Source organism: Amblyraja radiata, chromosome 16, assembly GCF_010909765.2.
Source record: "Amblyraja radiata isolate CabotCenter1 chromosome 16, sAmbRad1.1.pri, whole genome shotgun sequence".
Classification (NCBI taxonomy): domain Eukaryota; kingdom Metazoa; phylum Chordata; class Chondrichthyes; order Rajiformes; family Rajidae; genus Amblyraja; species Amblyraja radiata.
The window spans coordinates 51,858,010-51,876,124 of NC_045971.1; the positions used below are offsets into that span (position 1 = coordinate 51,858,010).

Consider the following 18,115-nt stretch of genomic DNA (forward strand, 5'->3'; position numbering starts at 1 on the left):
GTTGGCATTGCTGATCTGTACCACCAATTGTTTTCAGCCGTGACCAAGATCAGAAGAGATCTGCTATTTATCTCCTATTTAGATGTCACAACACATGAACTCTTGATTATAATGCAACAGTGTCACTACTGATTATATCTATCTTCCATCATTTCTATTCCATATATATTACTAGAACTATCATCTTGACTACTTCGTGTCAGCGTTGTAATTAAATTTGAGCAAAAACCATCCTGCTTAGTGCTACCATTTTTCGCCACCATTCTTCTCTGCTGAAATCATATAAGTTTTGATCCGATCGATGAAATAGTACAAAAGTTATAAAGGTTTTGAAGGTTCCCCCTCCCCATACCCCACAGACCCCATTTGCCCACATCCCCTCCCCCACACCCCTCCTCCACACCCCCTCTTCCTCTGCAACCCCCTCCCCCACACCCCTCCCCAACCCCCTCCCCCACACCTCCCCCTCACCCCACACCCCCTCCCCCACACCCTCCCCACACCCCTCCCCCACACCCCTCCCCCACACCCTGCCCTCCCCCACACCCCCTCCCCCACACCCACCCTCCGCAACCCCCTCCCCCACATCCACCCTCCCACACACAAAGGCTCACGAAAGTCTCTAGTTTAATTTGGCTATTTTTAATTTTTTAGGAGTTAGTTGAAGATTTGAGCGTCATTGAGATGGAAAATGAAGAACTCAAGAACAAGCTTCTGGCTGAAAAACACGGAATGAGAACCAAGGTCCGAAATATGACGGAAAAGCATGAGGCAGATTTAAAAAACTCAACAGAAAACACAGGACTCAGCTCCGTAAAATCCGTGAGAAACATGCTGAAGAAACATCACTGAAAGATCAGTGTTGTGTACAACTTAACAAAGATCTGCAACTTTTACAATCTCATGCCTGTGCACCACTTGCAGAACAGGCAACTTGTTCTTTAAATTATTACACCAAACAGAAGATTGGGGAACTGGAAGGTAATTACTCAAAGATGACCTGTTAATATTTTTGGTCGGCCATAAATGTTCCTACCGCAGATTTGTACATCTGTCCTCACCTGCTGTGTAATTATCTCGTCCCTGTAACCTTATGAGATTTTGTGTATGCAAATTGGTTGTTGTAATTCCCATATTTTATCACTGATCACACTGGGCTGGTACGTTCAGTGATCAGGAAAAGTAGTGTGTAATCTAAGTTTCTTTCACTCGGGTATTCTGGTCAGATTCCTTGATCAGAAGATAGTGATGTTTAAAGATTCAAGAAAAGAAATCTTTGAGAAGCATTTGTGAGAGTCTGCCAAATGGCTGACAGGAACACACAGTAGTCATTTGGACAGATTCGTACAGATGCTTTTCAAAACATTCTCTTCTTGAATCCTTTAAACTTCGCTATCACTGAAATTTAATTTTGAGACGGTGCTGATAGTTAAAACATGACATTGTGAAGGGTGGCCTGGTGGCGCAGCGGTGGAGTTGCTGCCTTTCAGCGCCAGAGACCTGGGTTTGATCCTGACTGTGGTGCTTGTCTGTTCGGAGTTTGTATGTTCTCCCTGTGGGTTTTCATCCAGGTGCTCCGGTATCCTCACACTCCAAAGACGTACAGGTTTGTAGGTTAATTGACTTGGGTTAATGGTAAATTATCCCTAGTGTGTGTAGGATAGTGTTAGTGTGCGAGGATCATTGGTCGGCACAGACACAGTGGGTCGAAGGGCCTGTTTCCACGCTGTGTCTCTAAATAAAATCATTTGAAGACATTTTACCATTCACAATGCCCTTGCCGGAAATGGTACATCAAAGTATTTTAATTTCAAATAGCTTTTAATGAGAAGACCACAGAGCAACCAGGACATTTCATTAACTCCATGAATGTCTTATCTCTGTGAGACTTGAGCTGTGTTTGCATGACAGTTTACGGAAGAGAGGGTGAAACCAGGGACAAGATACAATGTTGGTGGAGACAGACTATTCAGCAGCAGAAGAGGACATTTAATTGGAGTAATTTAAAATAAAATAAGGGTTTTAATGGAGCCAGTGGAGAATGATCATTTTGTTTGTTTGGGATTAAGTAACTGTATACCTTAATTTCCAAAATGTTGTTGAGGAGACACATTTTCTGTGGAGCTTTATTCAAGCTTCTAATCTTTTCTCACTAGTGATAGTTAAGGAATTTATCATTGGATAAATATGTATATGGAATTACCATTTTGCCTTACAAATCGTCAAGCTTAATGAATTGTAGCATTTCAAGGATATTTTATGATTTCAAATGTTGGTAATTAGTTGAACAGATGATTTTCACTGATTGCCATTAACTGCTGTGGAAACAATTGCAAATTGTGGAGGTGTTGCCTTTTTTTGCAACAAATATCAGATAATTACGGGTGTTTTTTCCTTTCTCTTTCTTAAAGAACAAGTGAGGCTTATGACGCAAGAGGCTGAAAAATCAGAGGCCAGGTTCATTACAATGGAAGCTCAGTCCAAATTGAAAATCAAGAAGATTGAAGAGGAGCTGGACAATGTACAGGTACCCCAAATAAAAAACCCTTGTACCTGGTGACGATTAACTGAATATTAATCTGTTTGCCATTTACCTAGAATTAAATGACTTTATCTTATAAAAAAAGGAAAATTGATGGTATGTTATTCCATGAGTTGTTGAAGCATTGTGGGAACCACAATTTTTTTTTACGCAGTTATGTACATTGTATATTTTTAATCTGGGCTCAACTGTATGAAGGAGTGCTTCCCTACATTTCACTGCTCACTCCATTCCGTGTAGAACACCTTTCTGAAGAGTAAGTGACATGGGATAGATGTGAACCTGCAGGAAAATTCAATCATAAAATAGTTGTGGTAGAATGGAGCTGTCAGCAATGACACATTAAAAGTATAATGCATGCTAAAGTTATTTAGAGAATCATACTGTTCATAAACAGACCCTTCAGCCCAAATTGCCCACACTGACCAACGAGCCCCATCTACACTAGCCTTACCTGTCTAGAGTCATAAAGCAAAATATTTAATCTAGAATGTGAATGGTGACTATTTTACTGACCAATAGAAATCCCTTGGCTATAATTGACACTAAAGTTATTTCTACCCAGATTGTACCTTCTCGGCAGGAGCTGCTGGAGCTCAAAGATATAGCCGTTGACTTGGAAGAGGAGAACGAACAGTTACACCTGAAAGTGAACTGGCTACAACATGTCGAGGCACAAAATGGTGTGTGTATAGTATGTCTTTAATTGGGTAAGAAGGAACTGGGGATACAGGTTTACACCGAAGATAGACACAAAATGCAGGTCAGGCAGCATCTCTGGAGAAAAGAATAGGTGATGTTTCGGATCAAGACCGTCAGGGAGTCAGGGGGGGGGGGGGGGGGGGGGAATTAGAGGTATGGGGAGGTACAGAACAAAGTAGAGCCCGCATCGATGACTCGGGGAGGGTGGAGCTGACAATGGTCCATTGTTGGCTGAGGATGTGGTGATAATGAAGGAATACAAATGGTGAAATTAGCAAGAGGACTAGAGTGGGGGAGAGACAGACAGAGAGAGAGAGAGAGAGAAAAATGGAAGGGTTATTTGGTTAGAGATCCTTCATCTCTTGTGTAAGAAGGAACTGCAGTTGCTGGTTTAAACCGAAGATAGACACACAAAGCTGGAATAACTCAGTGGGACAGGCAGCATCTCTGGAGAGAAAGAATAGGTGACGTTTCGGGTCATGACCCTTCTTCTTTCTCATTATTTAAATGGTGATATGTGTTTTCTTACAGAGGATCTTCAAGCAAAAGTGGAAGAATATGAAGAGCAACACCAGAACATGCAAGCAGATTTAGAACAAGCTACCAAGGGACAAACTTCCCAGGTTGGGAGAATTTGTGCTACATTTAATTCCTCCATGTACAATCTTAATTCCAAGTGTGTGCATTCTGCACAGATTCAACAGTCTCAAGTATCCTGCTAATTAATATTACATTGTATTTCATGTTGCTTATTCAGATTAATTTTTAAATGGATCATTTAAGTAAGTTTTTATTTTGCTCTTTTCTATTCTCATCCTTACTTTTTGGCTTGATTCTTGCATCTGAGGGGTGCTATTTGCTTCCACACCAGATGGTTTCTGTATGCATTACCATACACCTTGGACATGGAGAAAGTCTACTGAATTAGCTCGTGTGGTTGGGGAAGCAACAGGGTATTTCCAGACTTTTTTTATCTAGTTTGGATAATTTTACCTATTAATATTATACGGTCATAAGGAATAATATTAGGTCATTCGGCCCATCAAGTCTACCCCACCATTCAATCATGGCTGATCAATTACTCCCTCCTAACCCCATTCTCCTGCCTTCTCCTCTAACCTCTGACACCTGTACTAATCAAGAATCTATCTATGCCTGAAAAATATCCACTGACTTGGCCTCTACAGCCATCTGTGGCAAAGAATTCCACAGATTCACCACCTTCTGGCTAAAGAAATGTCACCTCATCTCCTTCCTAAAAGAACATCCTTTAATTCTGATTATCCAGAACTCTAAACATGTATTGGCAAGACTGATTTCTGTGGTTAGAGCGTGTCCTATGCTTGAGCCGATATTCTCCAGATTTTAGAAGAGTGTAAAGTGAAAGGACGGAGCGGGTGTGGAGAAAGGTGTGTTTGACTGATAGGCTGATAGGATATTTCTCCTAATGGGAGAGTCAAGACCTAAAGGGCATATCCTCAGGATAAGGAGCTGCAATAGACAATAGGTGCAGGAGTTGGCCATTCGGCCCTTCCATCCAGCACCGCCATTCAATGTGACCATGTTTGATCATCCCCAATCAGTACCCCGTTCCTGCCTTCTCCCTATATCCACTGACTCCGCAATCTTTAAGAACTCTTTCTAGCTCGCTTCTGAAAGTATTCAGGGAACCGGCCACCACCTCCCTCTGAGGCAGAGAATTCCACAGACTCACAACTCTCTGTGTGAAAAAGTGTTTCCTTGTCTCCGTTCTAAATGGCTTACCCCTTATTCTTAAACTGTGGCCCCTGGTTCTGGACTCCCCCAACATCGGGAACATGTTTCCTGCCTCTAGTGTGTCCAAACCATTAATAATCTTATATGTTTCAATAACATCCGCTCTCATCCTTCTAAACCCCAGAGTATACAACCTAGCCGCTCCATTCTCTCAGCATTTGACAGTCCCGCCATCCCGGGAATTAACCTTGTAAACCTACGCTGCACTCCCTCAATATCAAGAATGGACTTCCTCAAATTAGGGGATCAAAACTGGACACAGTTCTCCAGGTGTGGTCTCACTAGGGCCCTAAACAATTGCAGAAATACCTCTTTGTTCCTATACTCAACTACTCTTGTTGTGAAGGCAAACATGACATTTGTTTTCTTCACTGCCTGCTGTACTTGCATGCTTACTTTCATTGACTGATGAGCAAGGACCCCCGGATCCCGTTGTATTTTCCCTTTTCACAACTTGACACCATTTAGATAATAATCTGTCTTCCTGTTTTTGCTACCAAAGTGGATAACCTCACATTTATCCACATTAAACTGCATCTGCTCACTCAGCCAAACTGTCCAAGTCACCCTGCATTCTCATAGCATCCCCCTGACAATTCACACTGCCATCCAGCTTTGTGTCATCTGCAAATTTGCTGATGTTACTTTGAATCCCTTCATCTAAATCATTGATGTATATTGTAAATAGCTGCACAGAGCCTTGCAATACCCCATTAGTCACTGCCTGCCATTCTGAAAGGGTAACGTTAATCCCTACTCTTTGTTACCTGTCTGCCAACCAATTTTCTATCCATGTCAACACTCTAGCCCCAATACCAAGTGCCCTAATTTTGCCCACTAATCTCCTATCAAATTTGACCCTTTCTAATGGTTTCTGAAAGTCCAGGTACACTACATCCACTGGCTCTTCCTTGTCCATTTTCCTAGTTACATCCTCAAAAAATTTCTGAAGATTAGTCAAGCATGATTTCCCTTTCGTAAATCCATGCTGACTTGGACCAATCCTGTTACTGCTATCCAAATATGCCACTATTTCATCTTTGACTCCAGCATCTTCCCCATCATCAATGTCAGGTTAACTGGTCTATAATTCCCTGTTTTCTCTCTCCCGCCTTTCTTATAAAATGGGATATCATTAGCTACCCTCTAATACAGTGATTCCCAACCTGGGGCCATATGGCAAATTTCAGGGGGGCCACAGAAATATTTTGGGATTTAGGGGGGCACAGGTTCGATGAAGGGGGCCACAGAGCTACCACCCTGTTGCCTCCTAAATTTCACTTCTAATAAATTAAAATCTATGTAGTTGAAATATTTTTGATGTTTGTGGAATAGAATAAAAGAGAATATATGTGCAATTATTACACACTGATATTTTTATGGAAGGTATTATAATATTAAGTACTTTTTTTTCCGCTAATAACGTCAGGGGGGGCTACAGAAAAATTAAAAGATCCCAAGGGGGCCATGAGCTAAAACAGGCTGGGAACCACTGCTCTAATCCACAGGAACTGATCCTGAATCTATAGAACATTGGAAAATTAACACCAATGTGTCCATTATTTCTAGAGCCACTTTCTAATGTACCCTGGGATGCAGACCATCAGGCCCTGGGGTTCTACCCAACACCATTTCCTGCCTAATGTGAATTTTCTTCCGTTCCTCCGTCACCACAGATCCTCTGGCCACTAGTACATCAGGAAGATTGTTTGTGTCCTCCTCAGTGAAGACGGATCCAAAGTACTTGACATTTCCCCTCTGAGGATTGAGAATCTTTTGAATTCTTTACCCTCCGGAGCTGTGGGTGGAGAACCATTCAGTATATTCAAGGGTTAGCCAGCTAGAATTTTACACTGCAGGAAAGTTGAGGGTTATGGGGATTATGTAAATGTTTAGATCAAAGACCTAATCAGCCATGATCACGTGATAGAACGAATAAGGCTCAAGGGCTGATTTTATGTAATAAAAGTTTCCAATTATCCAATTCTGCAACTTGCAATTCCAATGACATGTAACAATATGTCTTGAAGATGTAAATTAAAAGGAACAAGTCAGTACTTCATTGCCCATAGGTCCATTTATCTTAAAGACAATTAAAATAATTTTACTTATATCTGAAAATCACTGAAATCATAATTTCCAGCAGAGAATAAAAAAGGGTAAACTATCTTTTACAAACTATAGTTTTCACCATGAAGTTCACTTTTTAATGCTGATCACACCTCTGGTCATCTTGCTGAATAACTCTCAACTATAAATCAGCTTGCTATTTTGTGAATCAAATATGTCCGGGAGGCAAACATAGAGAATCATTACTCTTGTATCATGTCTCAGCGTTTCTGTTTCTTATGGCATCAAGCATCTAATTGGCCAGTTAGATGAGTGGATGATGTTGCTTTGTGTGTAATGTGTCTGTAGACAAGTGAATCTGGATCTGCAGAGGAACTGCACAGCCGCCTGATGAAGTGGCGAGAAACGGTTTATAAGCCAACACATCGATGAGAGGAATGTCATGGAATTAAGGATGAGGCAACTTGAGGAAGAAAGAGAAGGTAAATTGTGGTGCTCTCTGGTTCTCACTTGGAACAAATCATACAGTTTACTTTGTTTTAATTTAAAATGTTTAAGAAGTGAATGACTTGATTAGTGATCTTGATGACTTGAAAGTCGAGTGCACCTCTATTTAGGGATCTGTTTGTTGTCCATATTTCAGTCAAGACAAAGGCTGCTGTCAACTTTTTAAAGCTGGAATTCTAACATTTTTACTTTCGGCATCAAAATCCATGCTGACAATAGTTTTGTCCAGTTTTATTTACATTGGTAATTACAAAGGTAGCACACTTACCTTTTTGTCCAAATGGCCACGACACAGGCTTCACTCAGTTTATTCATGGATTTGCAGGTTCTCCTGAAGAAATACTGAAATAATATCAATACATAAATCAGTATTGGTATTAGTTGTCTCTGGGATACCAGTGATGTAAATTTAGCTTTGTTACTGCAAGCTTTTAAAATGTAAAGCCAGCCAGCCAGCTGCAAGGTGTTTTAGCCCAGTCAGAAACTAACACCTTAACTTGGGGAAGCCACAAGGTACCGATGGTTACCAAAGTCCAATCAGTCCATATTGTGTCTGTGTTCATGCTGTTTTTCTGAATGACGTGTCTTCCTGTGGCCCAAAACTGATTGAGGATAACTGGTTCTTTCCCGGCTGCTCTGATCCAGATTTGATCTCAGAACTGCAGGAGCTGGAGGAGGAACAGGGGGATCTTCAGAGACGAGGACAGGATCAAGGATGGACAAAGCAGACCACAGCTGGCCAAAAGCTTAGGTTATGTGCTCAGTTTGACACTTAAATATCTGTGGAAATATATATACGGAGATTTGCTAAACTGAAAAAGCCTTCAACTCAATTTTCAGTGCCATTATAAGTTGGACAGAGATGGATGGCCTCATACAAGGAGAAAGCATTATATCAGGCTCAATCATGTTCCATTTCTAATATTAAAAGTAAAATGACATCAATAGACAGATTTTGGAAATCACTGACAAATCTGGAAAGTACAGCAATATTTGTAATTTTAGCGAATTTACCCCTTTATATATAAACATTTGAACAGTTCAAATTAAAGATCAGTTTTGGACATGATGGGCAAAATGACGGCTTCTGGGGTTGTGACAACCTGATCAATTTTAACTCTCATTTTTCATGTTTGGTGTTAATAGTCATTGGGTTCCATCCAGTGTGCACAGTATCTCTGTCTCTGTTACTGACGATCATTTACCCATCTGTATTTTTCAAGGGAAGTATTTAAAATACATCAAAGCAAATGAGTAGAGCGTTGGTGAATACATTTTAGCTTGATACCAAGTAACTACATTTGGGAAATTTAAAGGGTTGTTAATACAGCAACTTTGTTGTTCCATGGTACAAATGTATTGTGAATTCATGTGCAAGGAAGTAAACCTTTCTATTATTATTCAGGATACTATTATTTATGAGGGAATAAAACGTTAAAGTCACAAACAGAAGAACATTCTCGTGTTTTATACCTTCTGCCCAAAGTACAGCAAGTGAAGATGTAAACTGAGCAATAGTTGAGCTGTTTGACTTCTCCAATACTTCCGATGTCAACAAATACTCCTTTAATGGTTGATCTGCCTCCAGTGTATCAATGACCACATTGGCAACATATCTCCCCACAGCATTGGTTGTCACTTGGGTAGTCTACACCCCAGCGGTATCAACATTCTCTAATTTTATATAGCCCTTGTCTTCTCCCTCCTCCCCATCCCCCTTCTCAGCTCTCCTTCTAGTCCTACTGTCTCCGCCTCTTCCTTTCTATTTACCAGCCTCTTCCTTTCTATTTATCCAGCATCTGCAGTTCTTTCTTAAATAGGTTTTGGAGAAGGCTGAACCAGTGGGCAGCTGTACAAACAAATGAATGACCGACTGTGGAGCCCCTGGTTTCACCCCAGTGGTGGAAGTTTTCTTGTAAGTTATACTATGTTAACACGTTAATAATAAAATTAATATTAACGTGTTAACATAGAAAACTTCTGCTGAAAGTCATGACTTGCAGGGCCAACTTGACCAGAAAACTGATAGTTGTGTTGTTGCAGAAACAAATGCATTGAATATTGATAAAGAAAGTCTTCAGAATGAGAATAAAGAACTTCACACATCTTTGAGTAGGTGGACTGCTGAGCGCAGTCAACTGCAGGGGAAGGTGAATGAGAATGAACTCGCAACACATCTTGTGTGGGATCAGGCACAGGCATTCAACACTGAAAATTGTCGGCTTAAAGCAGAACTTGAAGAGTTGGTCTGCATTTCAAAGGAAAGTTGGTGAATTTAAAGTTGGTGATGTCATTGAATCAGCAAGCACATTTACTGCAACAGCTCCAAGCCAAAACTTGAGCAGTTGGGCCAATATATGCAGATGATTGCAGGGTTGCAACATCAGGAGCAAGTTGTGGAGTGTGAAGCAGGTCAGCTCAAGCAGACTCTGCAAGAGAAAGATAAATATCTACAACAGCAGGGAGATGAGCTTGGACATCTCCAGAAGAAATCTGAAGAACACCAAGCCCTGGAAAAGCAATCATGCAAAACATGGAAACCATTTCCAAACTTCAAAATCAAATCCAAGACTTGACCTTGAAAACTCACAAACTGAAGCACACCATCGAGGAGAGAGACTTGCTGCTGGCCTGTAAAGTGGAAGATTGTGTCAAACTCAGGACGGTTCATTCTGAAATGGACGACACCATTTCACAACTTTGAGCGCAATTGGCAGCTTCCAGTTCTGAAGCTGAGAGGTTGAAATGTGTTATTAAGGAAAAGGAAATATCTCTCTCTCAAATAAATGAGCCGCAGCAGCTTGCAAAGAAGAGGAGAGGCAGAGGCTTCTCTCCGAAGCTGATGGTATATCCACAGAGAAACAGAACCTAAACGTTGCCTATGAAAGTCTGAAGCAGACACTGAACATCCTAACTCATGAGAAGTAATAATATTCTCAACAGCTGGATTCACTGAAAAACTCCCAGATGGCAGAGTTGTCAGAGTGGACAAAGCACGATGAATTAAAGCACGATTATGAATCCCTTTTGTAATCCCTCGAAAATATCAGCAATGAGATGGATAAGATGAGGCAAATAGTTGAGACGGCAAGAAAAGAGAAACAGGAGGTGATGTTCAAGCTCCGCGATGTAGAAGCCAAACGACAAAGCATGGAGAGGCAGCTTGAGGAAGCTGGTGCTGAAAATGAAAAAATAAAGGACAAAATGAGAAAGTTTACAAAATCCAAGCAGCAGCGAGTTCAGGAGCTTGAGGAAGAGATTGAAATAATTAGCAGTGAGTTACAAACTATTACCACAAAGCAGAGTCACGCAAGTGAATTGTCTGCCCAGTACAATCAGCACCAGGAGGAAAGCAAATCACTGAAGCAAACTTCTCACCATCTTAACGCAGAGTTTTGACAAAACCCAAAATGAGGGCGAGCTTCTGCTGAATGAATTTAATGCATCAATATCCATCATAGAGGAGTTGCAGAGTGAGGATGATTCTTATCAGGCTGATTTTAATGAACCACTGTCATTAGAATCCCAATCCCTGGAGGACCAGCCTGTGCTGAAGGAAGGAAAGGTTCACACGACAGGGCAAGTAGGACCATTGTTGTCTCAGAAGCGCAGACAATTAGAGGATGACAAATCTCTTCTCCAGGAAGAACTTGAAAATTTCCAGGAAATGTCAGAAAATGTCAAAAATGAGAGAGAGTGTTTGGAGGCAGAATGACTTAAAAATGTCGACAAGATAGATCAGTTAACATATGCAAAATAATTCACTTGTCAATGAATTGGACTGCTTCAGAGAAGAGAAACGTCATCTGATCAAAGAAAAAGAGGTACAGGAAAAAAAATGGTGAAAGAATTTGAAGTGAGGCTTCGGTCTGCTCGGAGGGGTAATACCTCGTCTAAAGGTGAGACCAAGGAGCTTCGAGAACTGTTAAAAGAGAAGCAGCAGGAAATAATTATTTTGAAGAAGGACTGCATCAAGTACCAGGAGCTCATTTTGGACTTAGAGTGATGTGTCAAAACATCGGAATCTACCTGTGATGAAATGAGCAAGAGACTAGAGTCTATGACTGCAAAAGCTTCCGAGTTTGAAAGGCAAGTCAAACTTGTTCAAGAAGAACTTGCATCTTATAAAGTCTTGCTCCAAGACACCAGAACTGAAACTGAAGGTGCTCGAATGCAGTGCTTAGGGTTCACAGAAGATCTTCGGAAGAACGAAGAGAAGACAAAAGCTCAAATTACTAAGAAGGAGAAGGAACTACTTGAGATTTTAGATCAACTGAAAACAATTAATCAGAAAGAAATATTGAGATATCAGGATAAACTGGATTTGCTGGAACGGGACAAAGACAGAGTGGATGCAGCAACGTTGGTAATTGAGAGACATTTCCCAGCAGCCGAAGCTAATGTTGAGCAGTAAGGATGCAGAGTTCTCAAAGCTTGTGTCATCAAAAGACAGTGACATTTCTGACTATCTAGTGGAAATCCAGCAGCAACATAGAAAGCAAATAGATGACTATGAAAAGAATTTGAGGATTCTCCAACAAGATAACCAGAAAGGAGCCAGAGCCATGAAAGAGCTGGAGATCCAACTTGTTAAGGTTAGGAAGAAAAAGACAAAGCTGTTAGCCAGACGGGTGCCTTCACAAAATCGATGGCCTCCTTGCAAGATGACCGAGGCCGCATGTTATCAGAATATACGGAGCTGGAACAATGGCATCTCGACATGCATTGCCAGAAACATCGCATCATTCAGGAGAGTGCAGCTGAAAACATGAACTGAAGCAAGAGATCGGAAATGTTCTCAACCAGATGGATGACCTTAATTCTGACAACGCGCTGTTAAAAGCACAGTTGGTTCAGTACAGGGGGGAGCTAAACCAGGTCCTGTCTTTGAAGGATAATCAGTTGAAGCAAACGCAACAACAGCAAATAAATAATCTTGAGAATGAGAAATCCAACTTCAAAGAGCAATGGAAAGTTGCACAAGGACCCCTTAAACAAAGTAATGAAAGCCCAAAGCCCTTGCAAGAAGAAAATCTGCAAATTTTGGAACAGCTTACAGAGCTCAAGGCTATTGGTTTCCAAAAAGAAGAGGATAAAAATGAAACAAATGCGAGGCAATTAATTCAAGAGCTTCAGCAACAACTTAAAACTAAAACTCTGGAATGCGAAGAACTCAAAAAAGAAAACTAATATTAGAAGAGCTGACTTAAAATAATTGAAAATTTATGAACAGAATTTGAAAATCTGGCTCAAGTAAAGGCGGGAGTGAAAATGTCTGAAAGTGCTGATGGAATAGCGCAGGAGAAACCTGAAGAATATTTGGTGGGATTGTCAGTGATGAAGCAAAGACTTTTGGATGTTATTAATGAGAACAAGGAAGTTGCTTCTCGGGCAGACTCTTTTGAGAAAACGTTGCTGGCAGTACAGACGGACAGAGACAGATGTCTGGAGGATATTCGGAAACTTCAAATAAGGCAAACATGATCTCAAGGTGGAAATTAATGTTTTTTAAGCACAAATCTTAGAAGGGACTTTTTAAAAGAGCACTTTCATTTACTAATGACATGCACGGAAACAAGCCCTTGCATCAATGAATAAATTGAGCAGGATACTAAATCTCAAGGTAGTAAAGATGAAGCCATGACATTGCTCATTGATGGGACTTGTTCCTCAGGATGCATATGATGAATAAATATTTGTGTTTTTACATTTTAATTTAAAAGATTCCAAGATGGACACAGCAAAGATATGTTGTAATCTTGTTTTGCATTCATGTGTGTATAAAGATTGAGCACTATTTTCATTTTGCAGGAAAAGGAAGAACTGGAAACCCTTCAGCAAACAACACAGCAGGAGCGCAGAGAGCAAGATCCGTCCTCCTGCGAGAATGAATTGGCTGAGCTAAGGTTTGGTTCTACTTGGACTGGGATATCAGTTGCATTTCTATTGTGCGATATGATCAAATGGGATTATCCCTTGATGCTTTGGCCAGTTAACTACGTTTGAAGTGTTGATGATGGTAGCAAACACGGCAGTCAATTTTCATAGGGTGGTGTCATAGAGCCACAAATGATTCAACTCCTTGACGAAGGAGAATCCGTCTGGTTAAAGGAGGACATTCAGTTGCGAATGGCTGGACGGCTTCCTTTAGTTTGTTTTAGATTAGTTCAGTTTAGAGAGAATCTAAATCCAAGATGACTATCAACACGCATTTGGGATTGTTTCAGTTCAATAGGCTCCCATTTGGCATATCATCAGCCCCAGGGATTTTTCAAGGGTTTATGACACAAATTCTAGAGGGAATTGAAGGTGTGGTGTGTTACTTGGATGACATCCTCATCTCAGCCACTGGCAGGCAGGCACATGATGAAAGGTTGGAAGTGGTACTCAAACGCCTTGAGACACTCAGTGTAAGAGTGAAGGCACAAAAGTATGAGTTCTTTCACAACTCGGTAGAGTACTTGGGTCATAAGATAGACAAGGATAGTCCACACCCCACCAAGGGTAAAGTTGATGCGATCAAGAACGCGCCCACTCCCAGAAACAGGCCCTTCGTCCTACTGAGTCTGCGCCGACCAGCAACCATCCCGTACACTAGCGCAATCCTACACACTAGGTACAAATTACAATTGTAATCAAGCCAAATAGCCTAGAAACCCTCACGTCTTTTGGATGTGGGAGGAAACCAGAAAACCTGGAGGAAACCTACGCAGCCACAGGGAGAAGATGCAAACTCCACACAAACAGCACCTACAGTCAGGATTGAACCTGGGTCTCTGGCGCTGTAAGGCAGTAATTCTGCCCCCACTGTTACTTGATAGAATCTAAAGAACCATGTGTACACAATGTGGATGGAATTAGAGAATTCTGCTTGTAGTAGCACTGAATGATTTAGCCACTTAATGCTACCCCCTTTCCTCATTGACATGCGTCTTTGAATTGTTTAAAAAAAAAAATATTATTATTGAGTCTTTTTTACAACTTTTTAAGGGAATATAACCTAGGTCATAATTTGCTGAGTAAAACATAATTTCCCCTCCTCTTCCCCTGGCATTTTTGCTAGTTTCTATACCCTTGCTTCCTCCAATTCAAGAAATGGTCTTTCCTGTACTGCTCCATTAAACCGCTTGTAGAGGAATCCACTGACTGCAGAAAGCAGCTGCTTCAAAGTCCTTGGAGAAGATTCCTTGAAAGCCGTGTGTTCTTCCCAGCCCTTGGTATCGATGACATTTCATTGACCAGGTGGGGTTACTGTGTTACCGTTTAAGCTGCTGTTTTCTTTCCAGGCATGGACCTCTTCTTGTCAGACCAGCACCCAGGGAGCAAACCATTGAAGTGGAATCAATCGAGGAATGTGAGGAGGCTTTGGAGATAGACCCCAGTGAACAGGTGGTGGTGGCACGGAAGGTGTGTATTGCCAATCAATTCTATGTTTTCTAGTTTTAATGTAATTTCCTGACATTTTACACTGTATCTTGCCCCCCGCCCCCACCCCAGTGAACAGGGCAACTCTGGAAAACCTGCTTCCATGTACTTACTAACTAATAAATAGGATACATAGTACATCGGTTTGGAGTGGGTGATTCAGGCATCAACACAGAAAACCTGGCCTGGTTTCTTTGTCCAGCCTCGATGTCTGCAGGTGGTGCCCCTCCCCTCACCCAGCAACTCCTCCTCTCCTGGGAGACATGAGGTGTTTGAGTTACTCTCATGTCGCACTCACGCGAATCGGTTTTCAAATGCATATCTCTAATCTCTCTGTTTCAGTATGAAAGAGCGCAGTGAATACAGGCCAAGGTGTAAGTCAAATCTCAAAATAAATGCAATAAATTTGGTTATCTCATCTTAACCAAAAGAAGATCTGAAATGTAGAGACACCTTTCCAGGAACAGAGAGAGCAGGAAAAACAGCTGATGAAGGTTCATCTTTCCCCACCTTCATCATGCTGTATAGTGTAAGAATGGATACATCACCCATCACCAAGGAATCCAAGACTAACCATGGAAGCACTGTCATTTTCTGATTGACTGTGATAGAGGATTGTTTAGAATCTAGACCTCCTGTCCAATAGTTCACCAAGGAATCTACATTGCTTGTTTGCTCATAGAATCGTGCATTTATTTGGACCATAGTATTGAAGCCGCTGCCACCCATATGTACATTATAATGCGGATCTTTATAACATGATAAGTAAATACAAATCTTCACATCTGTACCTTGGTATTTTACTAATTAGTTTAATTCTGAAAGAACTAATTAGTTGAGGTTCATAAGTGATAGGATAAGAATTAGGTAGTTTGGCCGATCAAGTCAACTCCTTGATTGAATCATGGCTGATCTATCTCTCCTTTGTAACCCCATTCTCCTGCCATCTCCCCATAAACTCTGACACCTGTATTAGGTTGATGTTAGTTAGCTATTGACCTCTGTTTCTGTTTTGCAGGCGAAGAGACGAGTGAATTTCTTCAAGCGCTTCTTTACTGCTCGAAAATGAAGACTTCCCGGACCAGGTCACGCTACTTGGTCTTGGCGTACTTTGCGACACCACATGTGCTTGTTTACGTGTGCCTGGCGAGGCTTTTGTAGATGCACTACAGATGGGAATGACACCAATGTATTTATCAAAGTTGTTAATGAGTTGAACACTGACCACTGGTGTATAAATGAATACTGTATTGTTAATATATGAAATGCATGAACGCAGATCCCAGCGATGCATGTTGGTGTTGAACCGGCCAACCCCTGTACGGAGCCGGTTCAGGGCGACCCACTCTTTGCGGGGCAGGTCCGAGCCAGGTGGGGCTGTGGTGTTCAGTGCAACAGTGAATTGAGGAGGTCGGGAAGTCTGTTCTCAGCTGGTTCTCCAAGCTCCTAGTGTGTTGAAACCCGAGCCACAGAGGGTGGCTGCGTGACGGGAGAAGGGGCGACGAGATGACAGGCGTTGAGGTCCCAGTTGCTGTGAGTCCTGGGCGAGGTTGTGCAAAGGATGTTTGGCGTCCGATGGGGCCTTGCACACCAGCCTGTGGGTGAAGTACTCTATAACATATAACATATAACAATTACAGCACGGAAACAGGCCATCTCGGCCCTACAAGTCCGTGCCGAACAACTTTTTTACCTTAGTCCCACCTGCCTGCACCCATACCATAACCCTCCATTCCTTTCTCATCCATATGCCTATCCAATTTATTTTTAAATGATATCAACGAACCTGCCTCCACCACGTCCACTGGAAGCTCATTGCACACCGCTACCACTCTCTGAATAAAGAAGTTCCCCCTCATGTTACCCCTAAACTTCTGTCCCTTAATTCTGAAGTCATGTCCTCTTGTTTGAATCTTCCCTATTCTCAAAGGGAAAAGCTTGTCCACATCAACTCTGTCTATCCCTCTAATCATTTTAAAGACCTCTATCAAGTCCCCCCTTAACCTTCTGCGCTCCAGAGAATAAAGACCTAACTTATTCAACCTATCTCTGTAACTTAGTTGTTGAACCCAGGCAACATTCTAGTAAATCTCCTCTGTACTCTCTCTATTTTGTTGACATCCTTCCTATAATTGGGCGACCAAAATTGTACACCATACTCCAGGTTTGGTCTCACCAATGCCTTGTACAATTTTAACATTACATCCCAGCTTCTATACTCAATGCTCTGATTTCTAAAGGCTAGCATACCAAAAGCTTTATTTTCCACCCTATCTATATGAGATTCCACCTTCAAGGAACTATGTACGGTTATTCCCAGATCCCTCTGTTCAACTGTATTCTTCAATTCCCTACCATTTACCATGTACGTCCTATTTTGATTTGTCCTGCCAAGGTGTAGCACCTCACATTTATCAGCATTAAACTCCATCTGCCATCTTTCAGCCCATTTTTCCAAATGGCCTAAATCACTCTGTAGACTTTGGAAATCCTCTTCATTATCCACAACACCCCCTATCTTGGTATCATCTGCATACTTACTAATCCAATTTACCACACCTTCATCCAGATCATTGATGTACATGACAAACAACAAAGGACCCAACACAGATCCCTGAGGCACCCCACTAGTCACCTGCCTCCAACCCGACAAACAGCCATCCACCATTACCGTCTGGCGTCTCCCATTCAGCCACTGTTGAATCCATCTTGCTATTCCTGCATTTATACCCAACAGTTGAACCTTCTTAACCAACCTTCCATGAGGAACCTTGTCAAAGGCCTTACTAAAGTCCATATAGACAACATCCACTGCTTTACCCTCGTCAATTTCCCTAGTAACCTCTTCAAAAAATTCAAAAAGATTAGTCAAACATGACCTTCCAGGCACAAATCCATGTTGACTGTTCCTAATCAGACCCTGTTTATCCAGATGCTTATATATATTATCTCTAAGTATCTTTTCAATTAATTTGCCCACCACTGAAGTCAAACTAACAATTGCTAGGTTTACTCTTAGAACCCTTTTTAAACAATGGAACAACATGCGCAGTACGCCAATCCTCGGGGACTATTCCCGTTTCTAATGACATT

The 18,115-nt window shown here is 41.5% G+C and overlaps 2 protein-coding genes across 3 annotated transcripts in view; one reads left to right on the forward strand and one right to left on the reverse strand.

The window, feature by feature from the left end:
- Positions 1-18,115, reverse strand: part of LOC116982232 (zinc finger protein 850-like) — a gene marked incomplete at its 3' end in the record, with an annotated part of 210,034 nt that overhangs the window by 52,611 nt on the left and 139,308 nt on the right. The gene's annotated exons all lie outside the window — the stretch shown is intronic.
- Positions 714-16,271, forward strand: LOC116982236. 2 transcript variants are annotated; one of them, XM_033035522.1, is made up of 5 exons: positions 714-981; positions 2,412-2,527; positions 13,409-13,503; positions 14,884-15,004; positions 16,041-16,271. In XM_033035522.1, exons 2-5 carry the CDS (start codon positions 2,426-2,428, stop codon positions 16,089-16,091), a joined length of 369 nt encoding a protein of 122 aa, XP_032891413.1. In that variant the 5' UTR covers positions 714-981; positions 2,412-2,425; the 3' UTR covers positions 16,092-16,271. The 2 variants fall into 2 exon arrangements, with proteins under 2 accessions (XP_032891413.1, XP_032891412.1); XM_033035521.1 differs by lacking the exons at positions 714-981; positions 2,412-2,527 and adding exons at positions 7,516-7,572; positions 8,243-8,349.

Bases quoted from the DNA above. Each gene is read 5' to 3' on its own strand.
- LOC116982236 (XM_033035521.1), top strand. From the start codon at position 7,533: ATGGAATTAAGGATGAGGCAACTTGAGGAAGAAAGAGAAG. The intron at 8,350-13,408 runs TTATGTGCTCAG...TTCATTTTGCAG, and splicing joins CAGCTGGCCAAAAGCTTAGG to GAAAAGGAAGAACTGGAAAC. The intron at 13,504-14,883 runs GTTTGGTTCTAC...TTTTCTTTCCAG, and splicing joins AATGAATTGGCTGAGCTAAG to GCATGGACCTCTTCTTGTCA.